Genomic DNA, 15,721 nt, shown 5'->3' with positions numbered 1-15,721 from the left:
CACACACACACACACACACACACACACACACACACACACACACACACACACACTATAGTATGTCGTTTTGTATGATTATCATGATAATAAAACAGTTAATGAATATTCACCAAAAAGTAAATTTGATTTTATTTTACATATATTTATGTACATTTATTACAAGATACATTCAAGTGAATTCTATTCATAATCATTAAAAAAAAACAATAGGAAACATTAAATTAAATGTTAAGCTCTTTGATTTACATTGTTAACTTAAGTTGTAATCCAACAAAGCTAACGTGACAGACAGGCTAGCGCGTCTGTGTCATTAGGCTAGCGTGACGCGCTGTCCAGGTTGAAAGGCGGCTGAGGTCTGCACATTGGTTCCTCCTGTACCACCGAATGCTTCGTACCTAGAGAAAGTTAAAACATAAATAAACGTAAACATGTTGGTTTCTACTGTACCACCGAATGCTTCGTACCTAGAGAAAGTTAAAAAATAAATAAACGTAAACATGTTGGTTTCTACTGTACCACCGAATGCTTCGTACCTAGAGAAAGATAAAAATAAATAAACGTAAACATGTTGGTTTCTACTGTACCACCGAATGCTTCATATTACGATACAATATAAAAAAAATTATCAGCTCACACAGAAATATGTCTTGTATGCTATGTATGCAACACAGACGTACACATTTGACTTAACCCATTCTGTACTTTTGGTGTTTTAACTATTGAAAAATAGCAGTTCTACAAGCTCATAGCGCGCCACCGAGTGGCGCGCTACGAGCTTGTAGGTCTGCTATTTTCGAAAAAACGTGAAAATGTGGCAACAAATATTCTTTCAGAATACTTTTTTTTCATTATTTCGACGTCAGGCCTAAGTGGGTTAACACACAGAAATAAAACTAAACTAATTACATGCATAAACACTAGGCATGTGAATCTCGTCTCATCTCACGATTCGATACGCATCTCGATGCACTGCCAGCGATACGATACATTAGAGATACATGGAATCCCCTGGCGATACGATGCGATACGATTCTCCCTCTTCCCGATGCGATGCGATGCGATAACCATTTAGTTCAAATCAATGCGATACGATGCGATTCACCCCTCTACCGATACGATGCGATTTGATGGCGATTCATCACAATAGAAAGGATTTATATTAAAGCTCTATTAATTTCCCAAAACATGTAAAAAGCATTACATTTAAATTCAAAGCAATTTATTGTTTTACTGTAGGTTAGTATTATAGCTCTGCATCTCAAACAACCCAACTTATAGAATTATGTAAGTAAACAAAGGGTCTGCTCTCTGCTGGTTATTGTGGTTGTTAGATTACTAATAATCATAGGATATAGTATAATTATTATATCTCAAAGGTCAATTTGAGGTTTTGAGTATAGAGGGTTCAAGAGATTAAAATGTAATAGCCTATCGTTCATCAATTAATGTTACCAACATATAAATAGAAAATAAACAAATAAACAAAACAAAAATTACAGGTCAAACAAGTCTATGTCTAGTTTAATCTGCAACAGTTTTATAATATAATTGCCTATGTATAGTGGGGGTCCCCACTTGATCTCTCACTCTCAGCTAAGTGGTCCTTGGCTTGACCTGAAAAACATTGAAGACCCTGGCCTGCATGTATTATTAACGTTATAAATACATAGCAGATGTACAAGCTCACAACGCGTCTCATCCACGCCCCGCTGTGAGCTTGTGGATCTGCAATTTTAGGCGTGCGACACCGTCTTGCTGCAGAATATAAATAAGGCTTCTATCGCAGAGAACAGCAGGGGAAAGCTGGACAGTGGAAAGTTGTAAACGACGCAAGCAGTACTACTGTAACTACACCCTGCTGTGGCGTTGTTGTTGTTTTACACGTGTGTGCAGACTGCAGAAGCTTTCTTTAATTACAAATTGATGAGGATCGCGACGCAGATTTGCGTCGGATAATCAGCAAGCACAGCTGTGGAGTGTGTGGATCAGATTCATTACGAGCAGTCCAGCACGCAGCGCTACAGTGTAAAGTCAACTGATCGACGGACAGAGCTCTCAACGTGTCTACTCTGACTGCACCGTCGTACGGTAGCTTGAAGCTTCTGTTCACTGACTGTGGGCGCGTTCGGAAATACCACACCGGAGCACACTCTCCTATTAGTTTGCATTGCACAGTGGGCTCTGTAATGTATGTTTGTTGTAAGAATAAGTCGACAGGATCACCAGATTTGGAATATCAATGAGTCAATCATTTATATAGTTCTTCAGGTTGAATCACAAGTTACAAGTGACCGGCATCCGGTATCACGTGACCATGCGCGTTCCCAGTACGGGTACTCTAGTAGCCCAATATACTACATCCCCCTTCTTAAGTTGTTTACTCAAACACAGTAGGAAAAAATCAATGTCACCATTCACAGATACAGCTTTTTTTTTTTTTTTTTTTTTTTTTTTAAACATTCTTCAGCAAGTAACATCACAAAACCATGCAGTAAATACCCAGATTCAGTGCAAAATAAACAGTCCACATTTGTGTTCCTACTCTCTGAATCTCGCTGGAGTTCTGACTTGTCTCCCTGATTTAGTGCGATATGGTTGAGTGGGAGAGCTAGCAGACTCAATGTGTTCCTGTGGAGTGTGTGCTGAGGTGTGTGCGTGTGAATTGTCCTGTTCAGCAAGCCTTGGGTTGTCACAGTTCATATCCACATCCGCGTTTCGCTCAGCATCAGAAGATGGAAACTCTCTCTCAGCAGTCCCTCTGAGATGTCTTCTGTTCCTTCTGAACATCCTGCCTTCAGGTGTACGCACCATATAGGAACGTTGTTGTTCGTGACTCCTCAGAACTACAGCTGGCTTCCAAGTGTCCCCAGACTGCATCTGCATTCTCACATTTTCTCCAGCATGAAGCTCAGGTAGGTGTTTGGCATGACGATCATAGTAGATTTTCTGTTTAGCTTGCTTTTCTTTCAGCTTGTTGTGAACTTCAAGCGCACCCTCAGGTGTGAGTAGTGAGGTGGACGCTGGTAGTTTTGTCTTGAGCCTACGTCCCATCAGCATCTGGGCAGGCGACAGGCCCACACCTTCCAGTGGTGTATTTCTGTACTCCAGAAGCGCTATGTATGGGTCACCTGACTTCTTGAGCAGTCTCTTGACGGTTTGCACAGCTTTTTCTGCCTGTCCATTTGACTGTGCATATCGTGGACTTGAGGTGACATGACTGAACTCCCAGCTAAGTGCGAAGCTTTTGAATTCCGCACTGGCATACACTGGGGCGTTATCGGAAATCAAAATGTCTGGTATGCCATGTCTGGCAAACATGGACTTCATGGCTGTTATAACACCCTTACTGGTGGTGTCGCTCAGCCTCATTATCTCCTGGTATTTGGAGAAGTAGTCGACACATAGAAGATATTCAGAGCCACTGCTGTGAAACATGTCGGTGCCAACCTTCTCCCAAGGTCTAGTCGGCAGTGGATGTGAGATCAGCGGCTCTTTTTGATTGCTACTTTTGTGCTCATTGCAGATAGCACACTGTGCTACAACTTGTTCAATTTGGGCGGACATGCCTGGCCAATACAGAACATCTCTTGCTCTTTCCTTACATTTGACCATGCCCAAGTGTGACTCGTGTATCTTGTCAAGCATCTGTGCTCTCATTTGCTGCGGCACAATGAGTTTCTCAGATTTGAATAGCAGTCCTGAGGCAAAACTGATCTCCTCTCTGAATGTCCAAAACGGTTGAACGCTGTCTGGCACAGCAGACCTGTCTTTTGGCCATCCCTGCATAGTCATGTTCTTTAGCTCCTGCAGTACAGGGTCTTGTGCGGTTGCATTTCTGAACATTTCCTGTTTTTCTTCTGATATAGGCAACTGTGGCGTGATCCAGTTCACCTGCAGTTCCTCTTCCAGAAGATTCTCTTTCTGCTCACGTAGATATGCACGGCTCAATGCATCTGCAATGTGAAGCTCCTTTCCTGGCTTGTATGCCACTGCAATGTTGTACTTTTGAAGTCGCAGCAGCATCCTTTGCAGCCTCATAGGAGCCTGATGCAGTGGCTTCTTGAAAATGCTTTCCAGCGGTTTGTGATCGCTTTCCACCTGGACTTCTCTGCCATATACATATTGATGGAATTTCTCACATCCATATACTATGGCTAGGAGCTCTTTTTCAATCTGAGCATACCTTCGTTGACAATCTGTGAGCGCCCTTGAGCCGTATGCCACAGGTCGACCATCCTGCAGCATCACAGCCCCGATGCCCTCCGAGCTGGCATCCACAGACAGCGTCACAGCCTTGTTGACATCATAATATTTCAAAGTGGGAGCTTCAGTAATCAGTCGCTTCAGCTTTTCATAGCTCTTTTCTTGAGGCTCCTCCCAGTGCCATTCTGTTTCTTCCTGCAGCAGCTGCCTTAGAGGTGCAGAGACTTCAGATAAATTAGGAATGAACTTCGCTAGGTATTGAATCATCCCCATGAACCTCATTAAAGCTGGCTTGTCAGCAGGTGGTGGTATTTGTACAATGGCTCTTATTTTCTCATCATCAGGCTTTAGCCCCTCTGCACTCAGAGTATGGCCAATGTACTTGACTTCTGTCATCTTGAATTTGCACTTGCTCTTATTGAATCGCAGGCCATTTTCATCTGCTCTCTGCAGTAGCTTTAACAGCCTCTGATCGTGTTGCTGTAATGTGTCCCCCCACACCAGCAAATCATCAATAATGTTGACCACGCCATCTAATCCTTCAATCATCTGGGCCACAGCTCTCTGGAACACCTCGCTCGCTGACGAGATGCCAAAGGGAAGCCTCTTGAAGCGATATCGTCCAATGGGTGTGTTAAACGTGCACAGCTTGGAGCTCTCTTCATCCAGTTTAATCTGATAAAACCCTTGGTTTGCATCTAAAACTGAGAAATATTTTGCATTCGGCATGCGTGACACCACTTCCTCCACTGTGAGGAGTGGATAGTGCTCTCTTCTAATTGCTGTGTTTAGATCTTTGGGATCCATACAAATCCTTATTTTCTTGGGTGTGACTACTGTCACCATACTGTTCACCCACTGTGTAGGCTCGGACTGCCTTGTGATCACATCTGACTGCTCCATTTTATGAAGCTGCTCAATAACTCTGTCCCTTAGAGCAACTGGGACTCTCCTAGGTGCATGTATCACTGGCCTCACTTCTGGGTCAATCTTGATGCTGTGCTCACCTGGTAAGCAGCCAAGTCCAGAGAAGAGATGTTCATAATTCTTCTGTATGTTGTCTTCCTTCTCTGTGCTGTACAGCCTCTTCACCATTTTCAGCTTTGTGCTCGTTTCCCTTCCCAGGATCGCTGGTGCCTCTTTTTCAATGATTTCAAAGTCAATCTTGTGTTTTTGGCCCTTGTACTGACAGGTGACTGACGTTTTGCCCAAGGGCTCCATCTTGTGGCCAGAGTATGCCACTAACCTGCAGCTTGATGCACGCAGCTTTCCACTGACATCCAACATGTGAAACGTTTTTGCTGACATGACGTTACAGTCAGCTCCAGTGTCAATCCGAAATTTGACTCTCTTTTTGTTTATTAACAACTCTTCAGACCATCTGTCTTGGTCACTCTTTGCATTTTCAACAGCATCAATGCTTTTCATCTCTATTGTTCCAATGAACATTTCTTCCGTCTCACTGTCGTCAGTGTCATGAGACTTTTCCACGATATGCATCTTCCTATTTTTCGGTTGACTGTTTGCACGACACATTTTTGCATAGTGATTCTTCCTATCACATTTCCTGCATGTCTGTCCATAGGCTGGGCACTTCCCTTGCTCATGCTTGTAGCCACATCTGTCACAGTCAACTTTATTTTCACTCGTCATGGGGCTCTCTCTTGTATTGCTGCCTCCCTTTTTATAGGCTCTTGTAGTGCTAACTTTGTGCACGTCGACTTCATCGTGCAAAGCCTTCATCTGTGTGAAAGTTATCTCGCTTGCACGGCACACATCGAGTGCTTTATCCACCGTGAGATCCGCCTCTCTGAGCAATCTGGCTCTTACTTGATCATCACGTATCCCACAGACAATTCTGTCACGTAGCAATGAGTTGCACAGGTTGCCAAATTCACAGTCTTTCGCTTTATATTTCAGGTCTGTAACATAGGCATCTATTGTTTCTGACGGACCTTGTACACGAGTGAAAAACATATGCCTTATGTACGGCATGTTCTTTCGCGGCTCACAGTATTCTTTGAACTTCTGTTTCAAAACAGCAATCTTGTCTTTCTCCTCGTCGGTGAAAACAAACGTGTTACTCACTTTTATGGCTTCTTCCCCCGCCACATGAAGGAATGTCGCGCATTGCACCACTTCAGTCCTTTCTGCCACTCCACTGGCGACACAGAAAAGTTCATAGCGTTGCAGCCACGTTTTCCAATTCTCGGCTAGATTCCCTTCTAGGCTCAAATTCGGCGGTGGTTTGAAGTGTGCCATTCTTGCCGTTCTCTCCTAGTTTCTTCTGACACCATGTAATGTATGTTTGTTGTAAGAATAAGTCGACAGGATCACCAGATTTGGAATATCAATGAGTCAATCATTTATATAGTTCTTCAGGTTGAATCACAAGTTACAAGTGACCGGCATCCGGTATCACGTGACCATGCGCGTTCCCAGTACGGGTACTCTAGTAGCCCAATATACTACAGGCTCAGTGCGCTATTTCCGAACGTGCCCTGTGTGCGCTGCGAGCTATGGCTGCGAGAGAGCTTTTTTTTTTTCTTCCTTTTCTGATGTTACGTTCAATGCGCCTCGGAAACACAGGAGAGGGTGAAATTTACCATGAAAAAACGGTGCAACCACGGATTTTACCGATGCAAGCACTCCGCGAACGATGCATCGAGATTTCACCTGTCAATTTTACCGATACACAGTGAATGGACCGATTCACTCGCATCGCGCACGTCATAATCGATGAATCGATATGTATCGATTATTTTCCACATGCCTAATAAACACATGAAAGACGAGAGCCGTGTCCATATGATATGATGGACAAAGAAGGACTTCTTCAGTCTAAGTTTGTGTGTTTTGGCGTGGTGTTGGGTATGGCATATGGGTATAAGGTTTTCAAAACCCTAGTGCACAGCAAAAAGTCTGGTGTTGAATTGACTCTCACAGAGTCCATTTCAACTCTTTTTCAGACTCTATATATGTCCACACTGTCTAGAGTTAAATTAACACTTTGGAAATAGTTCAACATTTAACACTAGCCCAAGAGTTCCTTCTTTAACTCTTTATCAGAGTTAAAGTGTTTTGACAAATAACACTGTGCTGAGTTAAAGGTTTACTCTATATCAGAGTTAGATAACACTGCTCTGAGTTAAAGGTTTACTCTGTACCAGAGTTGGATAACACTGCTCTGAGTTAAAGGTTTACTCTGTACAAGAGTTAGATAACACTGCTCTGAGTTAAAGGTTTACTCTGTACCAGAGTTAGATAACACTGCTCTGAGTTAAATGTTTACTCTGTACCAGAGTTAGATAACACTGCTCTGAGTTAAAGGTTTACTCTGTACCAGAGTTAGATAACACTGCTCTGAGTTAAAGGTTTACTCTGTACCAGAGTTAATGAATTGACTCTCACAGAGTCAATTTCAACTCATTTTCAGACTCTATATATGTCCACACTGTCTAGAGTTAAATTAACACTTTGGAAATAGTTCAACATTTAACACTAGCCCAAGAGTTCCTTCTTCTTGAAGTAATTAGACAAATAACACTTTAAATCAGTTTAAAACATTTATTAATTGTCATTCATTCCAACATTATAAACACTATTTAAGCACTTGAAGCATCACTTTATGATCTATTATCCTTCTATTAGGACAACTGGCCCATTTACAGCATACTGTTGTGTATGAGGTCTGAAGATAAACACAAGATTATAAAAATAAAATATATAACAAAATCACTGGCTAAAATGCATGATATGGCCCTTGTGCATTACGGGGAAACCTCCTTTTTTTCCCTCAGTGGTGAGAATGGGGTTAACAATGAAAATCTATGGTTTCTTGGGTTGAACTTGAGTGTCGAGTAGACAACTGGACATTTATTGTTTGTCATGCAAGCTATTTACAGAGAAGTTTTGATGAGCATCATGCATTCAGAGTATCAAGAAGTGAGGCAAGGTGTATAATGAAACTGTCTGAGCTGAAATGTTCTACACCGTTTGATGTTCGGGTACAGTGTTTCAGATGAAGGTTTGTATATATATATATATATATATATATATATATATAACTTCATTCGTAATGTTTGAATGATGCTCAAACTTCTCTGTAAATAGCTTGACAAAAATAAATGTGGTCTTTTCTCAACACTATGAACAATGTAAAAACCTGCATGTCAGCCTGGCTGAGAATAACTTTACCCACTTCAATTCAAAGAATGCCATTATGGTCTGGTTCAGCAGCAGGGCTCTCAGTTCCACAACTCTGGGTGTCTCTCATTTTCCCATCATCGTCTTCAGGAATGTGTAGAAGATCACAAATACAGCATAGTAAGACTCAGTATAAAATAGCCTGTATCCTGCATCCTAGACTCACTAAATTGAGAAAGGATGCAATCATGTCACCCTCCAGGGGTCCTGGGATGCAATACTGTACTCTGTCGTCATTGAAGTCGGACACATGACATGTCCCTGGGAAAAAGACCACCCGAGGCCCCGGCACCCATTACATTGAAAAACTATTTAAATCACTGAAGACACATTAAACACAAAATGTGCTTTGAAAGTTCAAATGTCCCGAGTGAACGGTTTGCCTGTCATGGGATGAGGTGCTGATCCATGACGATGTAGAAGCTGCCGATCTTGCTCTTCTGACGCCCAACAGCAAGGAGGTACTGCCGTGCATTCTCCTGGTTGCGTAGATGCTCTTCCAAACTGCAGCATAACTAGGGTTGAGATAAGGAAACATTAGACACGAGCTAAGGTGCAGATGTGAATATCTTGCCACTCTCTCTATAGTAGGCTACATCGCACTCTGCGAGTTGACATACTACCAATATGCTAGACAGTAGACACAGATGATAGTGTAACAGGGCTGTTATAAACCAAGAATGAAACACAGCAGTGAAGTCTAGGAAAAGCAGCATTTCTCAGAAGAGAAGAGGAGGAATTACTTTTACATGAATGAAAATCACATCCCTGAAGACTGACATTATTATTATTTTTAAATCTCCATAATATCATTACCTTAAAGACATCACAGGGATTGACCTTTGGAGACTTCGGGCCCCAAGGTGATGGTGGAAGAAGATGAAGCAGCATCATCATCAGGGAGGCCATTTCTGGGCCGTAGGCTAAGGACAGTCACAACAGAGAGAACCAGAGAATTAGTTGAGGAAGAGTTCATGCTTTCACATCACGCCTAGCCGACAAGCAAGATTACACAAAATACCAAACCTATTTTATTTTTATGATTGAATCGCATGGTAAATGGTGCATTTATATAGCGCCTTTGTCCAAGGTGCTTTTATTACATTCACCCATTCACACACATTCATACACCGATTGCGGCGGAAGCCATGCAAGGCACCAACCAGCACATCGGGAGCAATTTGGGGTTCAGCGTCTTGCCCAAGGACACTTTGACATGTAGACAGGACACAGGAGGAGCCGGGATTCGAACCGCCGACCCATGGATCATTGAGCCACAGTCGCCACAATGGGCCATAACATTTTGGAGCCGTTCCGACGGGTCACCACATCTAGCCAAATCAATCATATAGTGATGGAATCTGTAACTGCAATTATTGCAAATAAGTTAAAAGAATACAACTCACTTGATGCAGCATCAGGATCACTTCCTGGGAGACCTGTGTTGCTGTGGGCATCATAGAAGTGTTCCTGAAAATGAATAAATACGTGGCTCATAAGAAATCTCAGAACTTAAACTGTCAATGTCATGCACACAGCTTTATGTTACATCATGCAAGGAGGACATGCTAGTGTCATGCAAATTACTATTATAGCCTGTATGTGGTCCAGCTAAAATAAACCTAGAACATGTTCCCTTACAAAACCCATCCCCAGTACTAGGAGTTCAAATTTGATGTGCCAAGCCCATGATATGCGTAACCGTAATGTTACCTTCCTTCATGGAACTGCAGAAAATCAAGCAGTCCTTCAACTTTATCCAATTTCACATACTTCTGCATTTGTCTGTACCTGGACCAGCATTTTTTATCAGACCTGCAATAAAATATATAGTAAATGAACACAACTACAAATGAAGCTTAGAACTATATGCAGTATAGTAGGCTACCAAAAACTGCTTTTGTTTTCTCCCTTGTGAATTGCAAAACCGTCATGATGGTAAATCATCATGATAAAGTTGGAGACTACCGGTACATTAGAAAAGTACCATAACAGTATCTTATCTTAAAGTAGCAACAACATCCTACCTTACCACTACCACCAGAAGATCAGTCAGGGTCTAATTTTAATGTTCAGTGATTCTTCTACACAGAAGGCAACACAATGAGAATTCTAGAGTGAATAAGAATAATGTAATGTTCACTGTTTGTAGCCTTTACAGTTTACAGCATAAACTTGTATTTTTGGCACCAAACGGCCAGTCGGGCCAGACCATGGACTCCATGGTTTGTGTAACATATTCACCATTAAGTCAAGACAAACATTTTGTAAAACCTACAGGCCTACAGTCTCCTACATCTCCGTGGATGTTTCCTTGTAGCTACATTAATGCAGTCTGCAGCACACATTTGTAATTATTTCAATAAGTCTGCACTTACCATGAAATCATGTTAGAAGAACACACATTGAAGAAAATGTGACTTGTCCACCGTGCATGTCTGTTGCTGTTCTCTCTGTGTTCTGTGTAACTAACTGTTCTCTTCATCAATCAATTCAAACTGAAATGCAGGTGTGGGCAGGAGGAGCTTAATTACATCTCTGATGAGTTGGGTTAACACTTGTGTGAACACCATTTAAATCAGAAAATGTTGAAATTACACTTTGGGAGTGGAAATCAACTCTGGATATAATCAACTATTTAAAACAACTCCAAACACTTAACCATTACACCAGATAGTGTTAAAATTACACTTTTTGAGTGGAATTAACTCACTGAGTTGGGTAACAAATTTCAATTCTCCAATTTTTGCTATAGGGCCTACTAAAACAACATTTGTTTAAGCTGATTTTATGAATATGCAGAAAATTCATGTAAATTGGTCAATGTGGAGAATCACCTCCAGGGTAACGTGGGCACTTTTACAACTGGGCCCAGCTTACAGTACAGTATTGTATCATACATTACAGTACAGTACAGAAAAGTAGAGTAGCATTTTCTGGAACTAATAGCTCCATATATTTTTTTTAAATCTGAAACTTCACTTAATCCATATTGAGAGTAAGCCGGATGTAATGGCAACGGGCCTGATTTTTTAGGACACTGATAAAGGTCAAAGGTCAGCAAAAAGACTGCAAAGCTGACCATTTTCTGGAACTAATCACTCCAGATATTTTTTTTTAATCTGAAACTTCACCCAATCCATATTGAGAGTAAGCCGGATTTAATGGCACTGATATTTTAGGACACTTATAAAGGTCAAAGGTCAGCAAAAAGACTGCAAAGCGGGCAATCTTTCCCTCTCAATAACTCCACAACGATAAGGACTTGGGGTCTAATTTTGATATATGTTGTTCAGTTTTTCGAGACGATCAAGTGGATATCTTGTTTGTCCTGGTACGACACTTTTCAAAACGTCAGATCTTACTTCAGGATGGTGTTAGGTTGTACACCTATATGTACCTTCCGAAAGTGGAGGAAGCCAACTTAGGAGTGGCGTACCGGGACAACCAAGATATCCCCTTGTTCGTCTCAAAAAACTGAACAACATATCTCGAAATCGGAATCCAACTCTTAATCGTTTTCGAGTTATTAAGCGAGATAGCGAACCTGTAACCCTAATCAATTAAGAGAACCGTATGTCCGTGTGGGAGGAAACTTATATTGGTGTTTTCAGCGGAACGAGCTGATCAAGAATCTGGTCTCGGTTTTGCTCTACGACCTCGGCAACCCTAACCCTAGCACGTTTTGGTGGCTGTGTTAGGGTTAGAGAACAGTAAGACCGTGTGTGAGGAGAGGTATATTGATGCGTTCAGGGCGACGCGCTGATCAATAATCTGGTGTTTGATTTGGTTTTTGACCCTTACTTTTCCCTGTAGATACATATTTATGATTATCTCTAAGACGATTTGACAAAACTTTACAATTCTGACATATGTCAGTCTACCCACCGATACGAATCGGTCGGTACCAGGCCCGAACCGGTGGCATGCACGGTTTGTGCGTGATCTTAAAAAAGCAAATATTAAAAATAAATATAGAGCAGGCTTCGATTTGAGGCCTTCTGCATCAAGTGAGACCCCCCTCCCCCCAACAAGAAAAAAAGAAAATAAATTTAAATCAGAAAATGTTGAAATTACACTTTGGGAGTGGAAATCAACTCTGGATTTAATCAACTATTTAAAACTCCAAACACTTAACCATTACACCAGATAGTGTTAAAACTACACTTTTGGGGTGTAATTAACTCTAGGCTGAGTTTGGTAACACTGGCGTGATCAACTCTTTCAAATGACTCCAACACTGAACCCAATTTAAATCTGAAGGTGTTAAAATGACACTTTGGGAGTTGAAATCAACTCTGCAATGTTTAACCCTGGAATTTTAACTCTCCAATTTTTGCTGTGTGGTCTGTTTGCACAGACTCAAATATTAGATACTGTAGGTATTAGATAGTATGGTTGAAAACCAAAATAATAATGACAATTATGCCTTTTCCTAGCTGTTGTTGTTGTTGATGAGGACAGTAGAGAAAGTGACCATTTTGGAAGTGGCATGTATATTTTGACCATAGTCTGGAAGAGCCATTGCTTACCAAGCCAATGTCTTAAGGATGCTATTATACAGCTTGGTTACAAAATGTAAACTGCTCTTGTTCATATTCGCAGTGATGTAAATAGGTTTTCCCGGGATGGTCTTTTAGACGAGTCCCAGGGACATTTTATGAGTCCCACTTCAACGACGTTAGGAGTCATATTTTTTCCATTTTTACAAATTGCAGCATTTAACTCCCTCCTAAAGCTAGCAAATATAAATTAGAATAAAAAACAGTACAGTAGTACAGTAGTGCATCCCGTGGATGCAGAGGCCGTTGTTTTGTTGCGTCCCTTAACTATAAACTGTGTTTTGGGAAGCCTCTGTAATGTCCATAAGTCAGTTGTGAGAGGCCTGCAGATTGCAGGAATGCCCAATAAGCCAAGAGCTAAGGCATTGGCAAAAGTCTGTTCAGTGCCTGTGATAATTTGCAATCGCCACATGGATTTTTTTTTTTTTTAAATGTAAACACTGTATGTGTTACTATTTGGTCATTGTTGTCTCCGTTAAATGCAGAGCGACTTCACTGTTTTAGCTGAGAACTACCAGTAGATCTTGTCCGTTTTAAATGATCAGTTTTTATTGTATACATTTTTGTGTGGACCCCAGGAAGATATAGTGACCACTTTGTGGTCGATTAAAGAATTAAGAAAGGATAAAGGCGGAATGGCGATGCTTCCTGACTTTTTGAGATTACTGAAATCTCAAAAAAATTCATAATAAGCTTCGGCTTCAGCCCTTTCCTTTTCGGTCAATTGTATCATGTTGTCAACCCATTTTCTTTGCATGTAATAATGCTGGATAAACCATGACCGAGACAAATAAACTATCTATCTATCTATCTATCTATCTATCTATCTATCTGTCTATCTGTGATCTGTATCCTGAAACACTTGTCAGTGTGCGTCTACTACTGATTGTGTTCAAGAACGTCTTCTTAAATGTGAACACAAATAAAGATGTTAAGTGTGTGCGTGTCCCGTTTATATACACACGTGTTATTGTACGCAATAACTGTGCACATTCTCAGAGTTATGGAAGTCCTTGAAATACATGTTATTTGTTGTACTCACAGGTTGCTGTACGAGGCCCAGTCAGCCTTGCTGAGCGAGGGTCTGGTGGTCAGCAGGGCTGAGGTCAGATGAGACTGACTGAGCAGCAGGCCTGATCCACTGGACACTGGAGTCACCTGATGACCACTGTCCTGGAGACCCTGCAACACATGTGCGCACACACACACACACACACACACACACACACACACACACACACAGTAGGTCTAGGGATCCGGAGCTGCATCAGACAAACATTGAGGAACACCGGAATCGGTTCCAACACATTTGGAACGTTTTCCGGAACCGGCTTTGGTTAACTGGTAATGTTGACTTCGAACAAAGTATAGAACATAAAAATAGGGTTTAATTTCTTGCCGCTTGTCTGAGCACGGAAACCATCCCCTGTAGACCAGACATCACACAGGGCTGGCTATTATTTTTTAAATCGTGAAAAAATCATTGATATATATTCTAACGCTTTTAACTCATATCTTTACTTCTAGGCAGGGTCCCTGGAACAACATATTCCAGGGGGGGTGCTGCCAATTACATTTTTTTTTTTAATGTTTTTTTGTGGCTTTCACTTTTATTTTCTATGTTTTTTTTATGGAGGGACAGACAGTAGGCTGACAGGAAATGGGGCGAGAGATGGGGGGGGGGTGGGGGGGAACACATGCAGTAAAGGCCGTCGGGATCGGGAGTCGAACCCGCGGCACACTGCCAGACTGGATTATACCAGCCAAGGTGCCTGGACCGCTGAGCCACGGCCCAGGCCTGCCAATTAGATTTTAATATCTAGAATATCTTAGAAGACATTTTGTAGAATCGCGTCCTCAGGTTTTAACCCATTTATAGGCCCGACGTCGAAAGAATATATATTCAAAGATTTGTGTCGCATTTTCACGATAAAAAAAAAAATAGCAGACCTACACGCTACACGCTAGCTACAACTTCTAGATCTGCTATTTTTCCAACAGCTCAAGTATAACATAATGCTTTTAAAACACCAAAAGGGGTTCGCATTATGTTGCTCAAGCTCATAGCGCGCCACTCGGTGGCGCGCTATCAGACCTGTAGGTCTGATATTTTTGAAAAATGACTGACGACTGACACAGAAACATAGCTTTTTCAGAAAACTGTCATTTCCAAACAGACATTACATTTTGAATCTGATCTCAGGTCAGAATGGGTTAAAGAGTCAACTCACGCGGTGTCTCCTGTGGCTGCTCTTGATGGTTTTGATCTCCTGCTGCAGTCTCTCCGTCTGCTCCGGGCTGAGCTCCTGGAAGCCCGTCTGGACCGAGGGCATGTAGGCCGGGAGGGGGAGTCGCACCGGCAACCCCCCCCCCCTTATAGGTCTAATTTTGATCTTTAATTAAAATAAATACATTTAAAAATAAATTAACAAATTCAGGTCTAATTAAATCTCTTTTTCCGTTAATGATTAAACTGTAAAGTGGCAATACAAAGGTAATGGTGGCTTTTTTGTTGTTGCCATTTTAAAGGTGTGGGGGTGTGGAGGACCGGTGGGGATTATACAATGTATATACAATGTATCAAAACATATAAAAAGGAACAGCTGGATTATACAATGTATCAAAACATCTAAATCAAACAGCTGCATTATACAATGTATCAAAACATCTAAATCGAACAGCTGGATTACACAAAGTATCAAAACATATAAAAAGGAACAGCTGGATTATACAATGTATCAAAACATCTA

General features: G+C 41.5%; 1 protein-coding gene across 1 annotated transcript in view; it reads right to left on the bottom strand.

Moving 5' to 3' along the window:
- Window positions 1-242: 242 nt before the first annotated feature.
- Window positions 243-15,721, bottom strand: part of LOC310855587 (peroxisomal ATPase PEX1-like) — a 120,062-nt gene continuing 104,583 nt past the window's right edge. Inside the window, exons 2-4 of the mRNA XM_083760653.1 lie at window positions 15,203-15,321; window positions 14,014-14,153; window positions 243-395 (exon numbers count right to left, since the gene is read on the bottom strand). Of these exons, the coding sequence (XP_083616779.1) occupies window positions 311-395; window positions 14,014-14,153; window positions 15,203-15,321 (344 nt within the window). The 3' untranslated portion in view covers window positions 243-310. The remainder of the gene's footprint in view (window positions 396-14,013; window positions 14,154-15,202; window positions 15,322-15,721) is intronic.

The sequence above is a fragment of the Protomyctophum parallelum genome (assembly GCF_964188405.1).
Source record: "Protomyctophum parallelum genome assembly, chromosome: 3".
NCBI classification, from domain to species: Eukaryota; Metazoa; Chordata; class Actinopteri; order Myctophiformes; family Myctophidae; genus Protomyctophum; species Protomyctophum parallelum.
The sequence above is the reverse complement of the archived record's forward strand: the minus strand, read 5'-3'. Positions and strand labels throughout refer to the sequence as shown.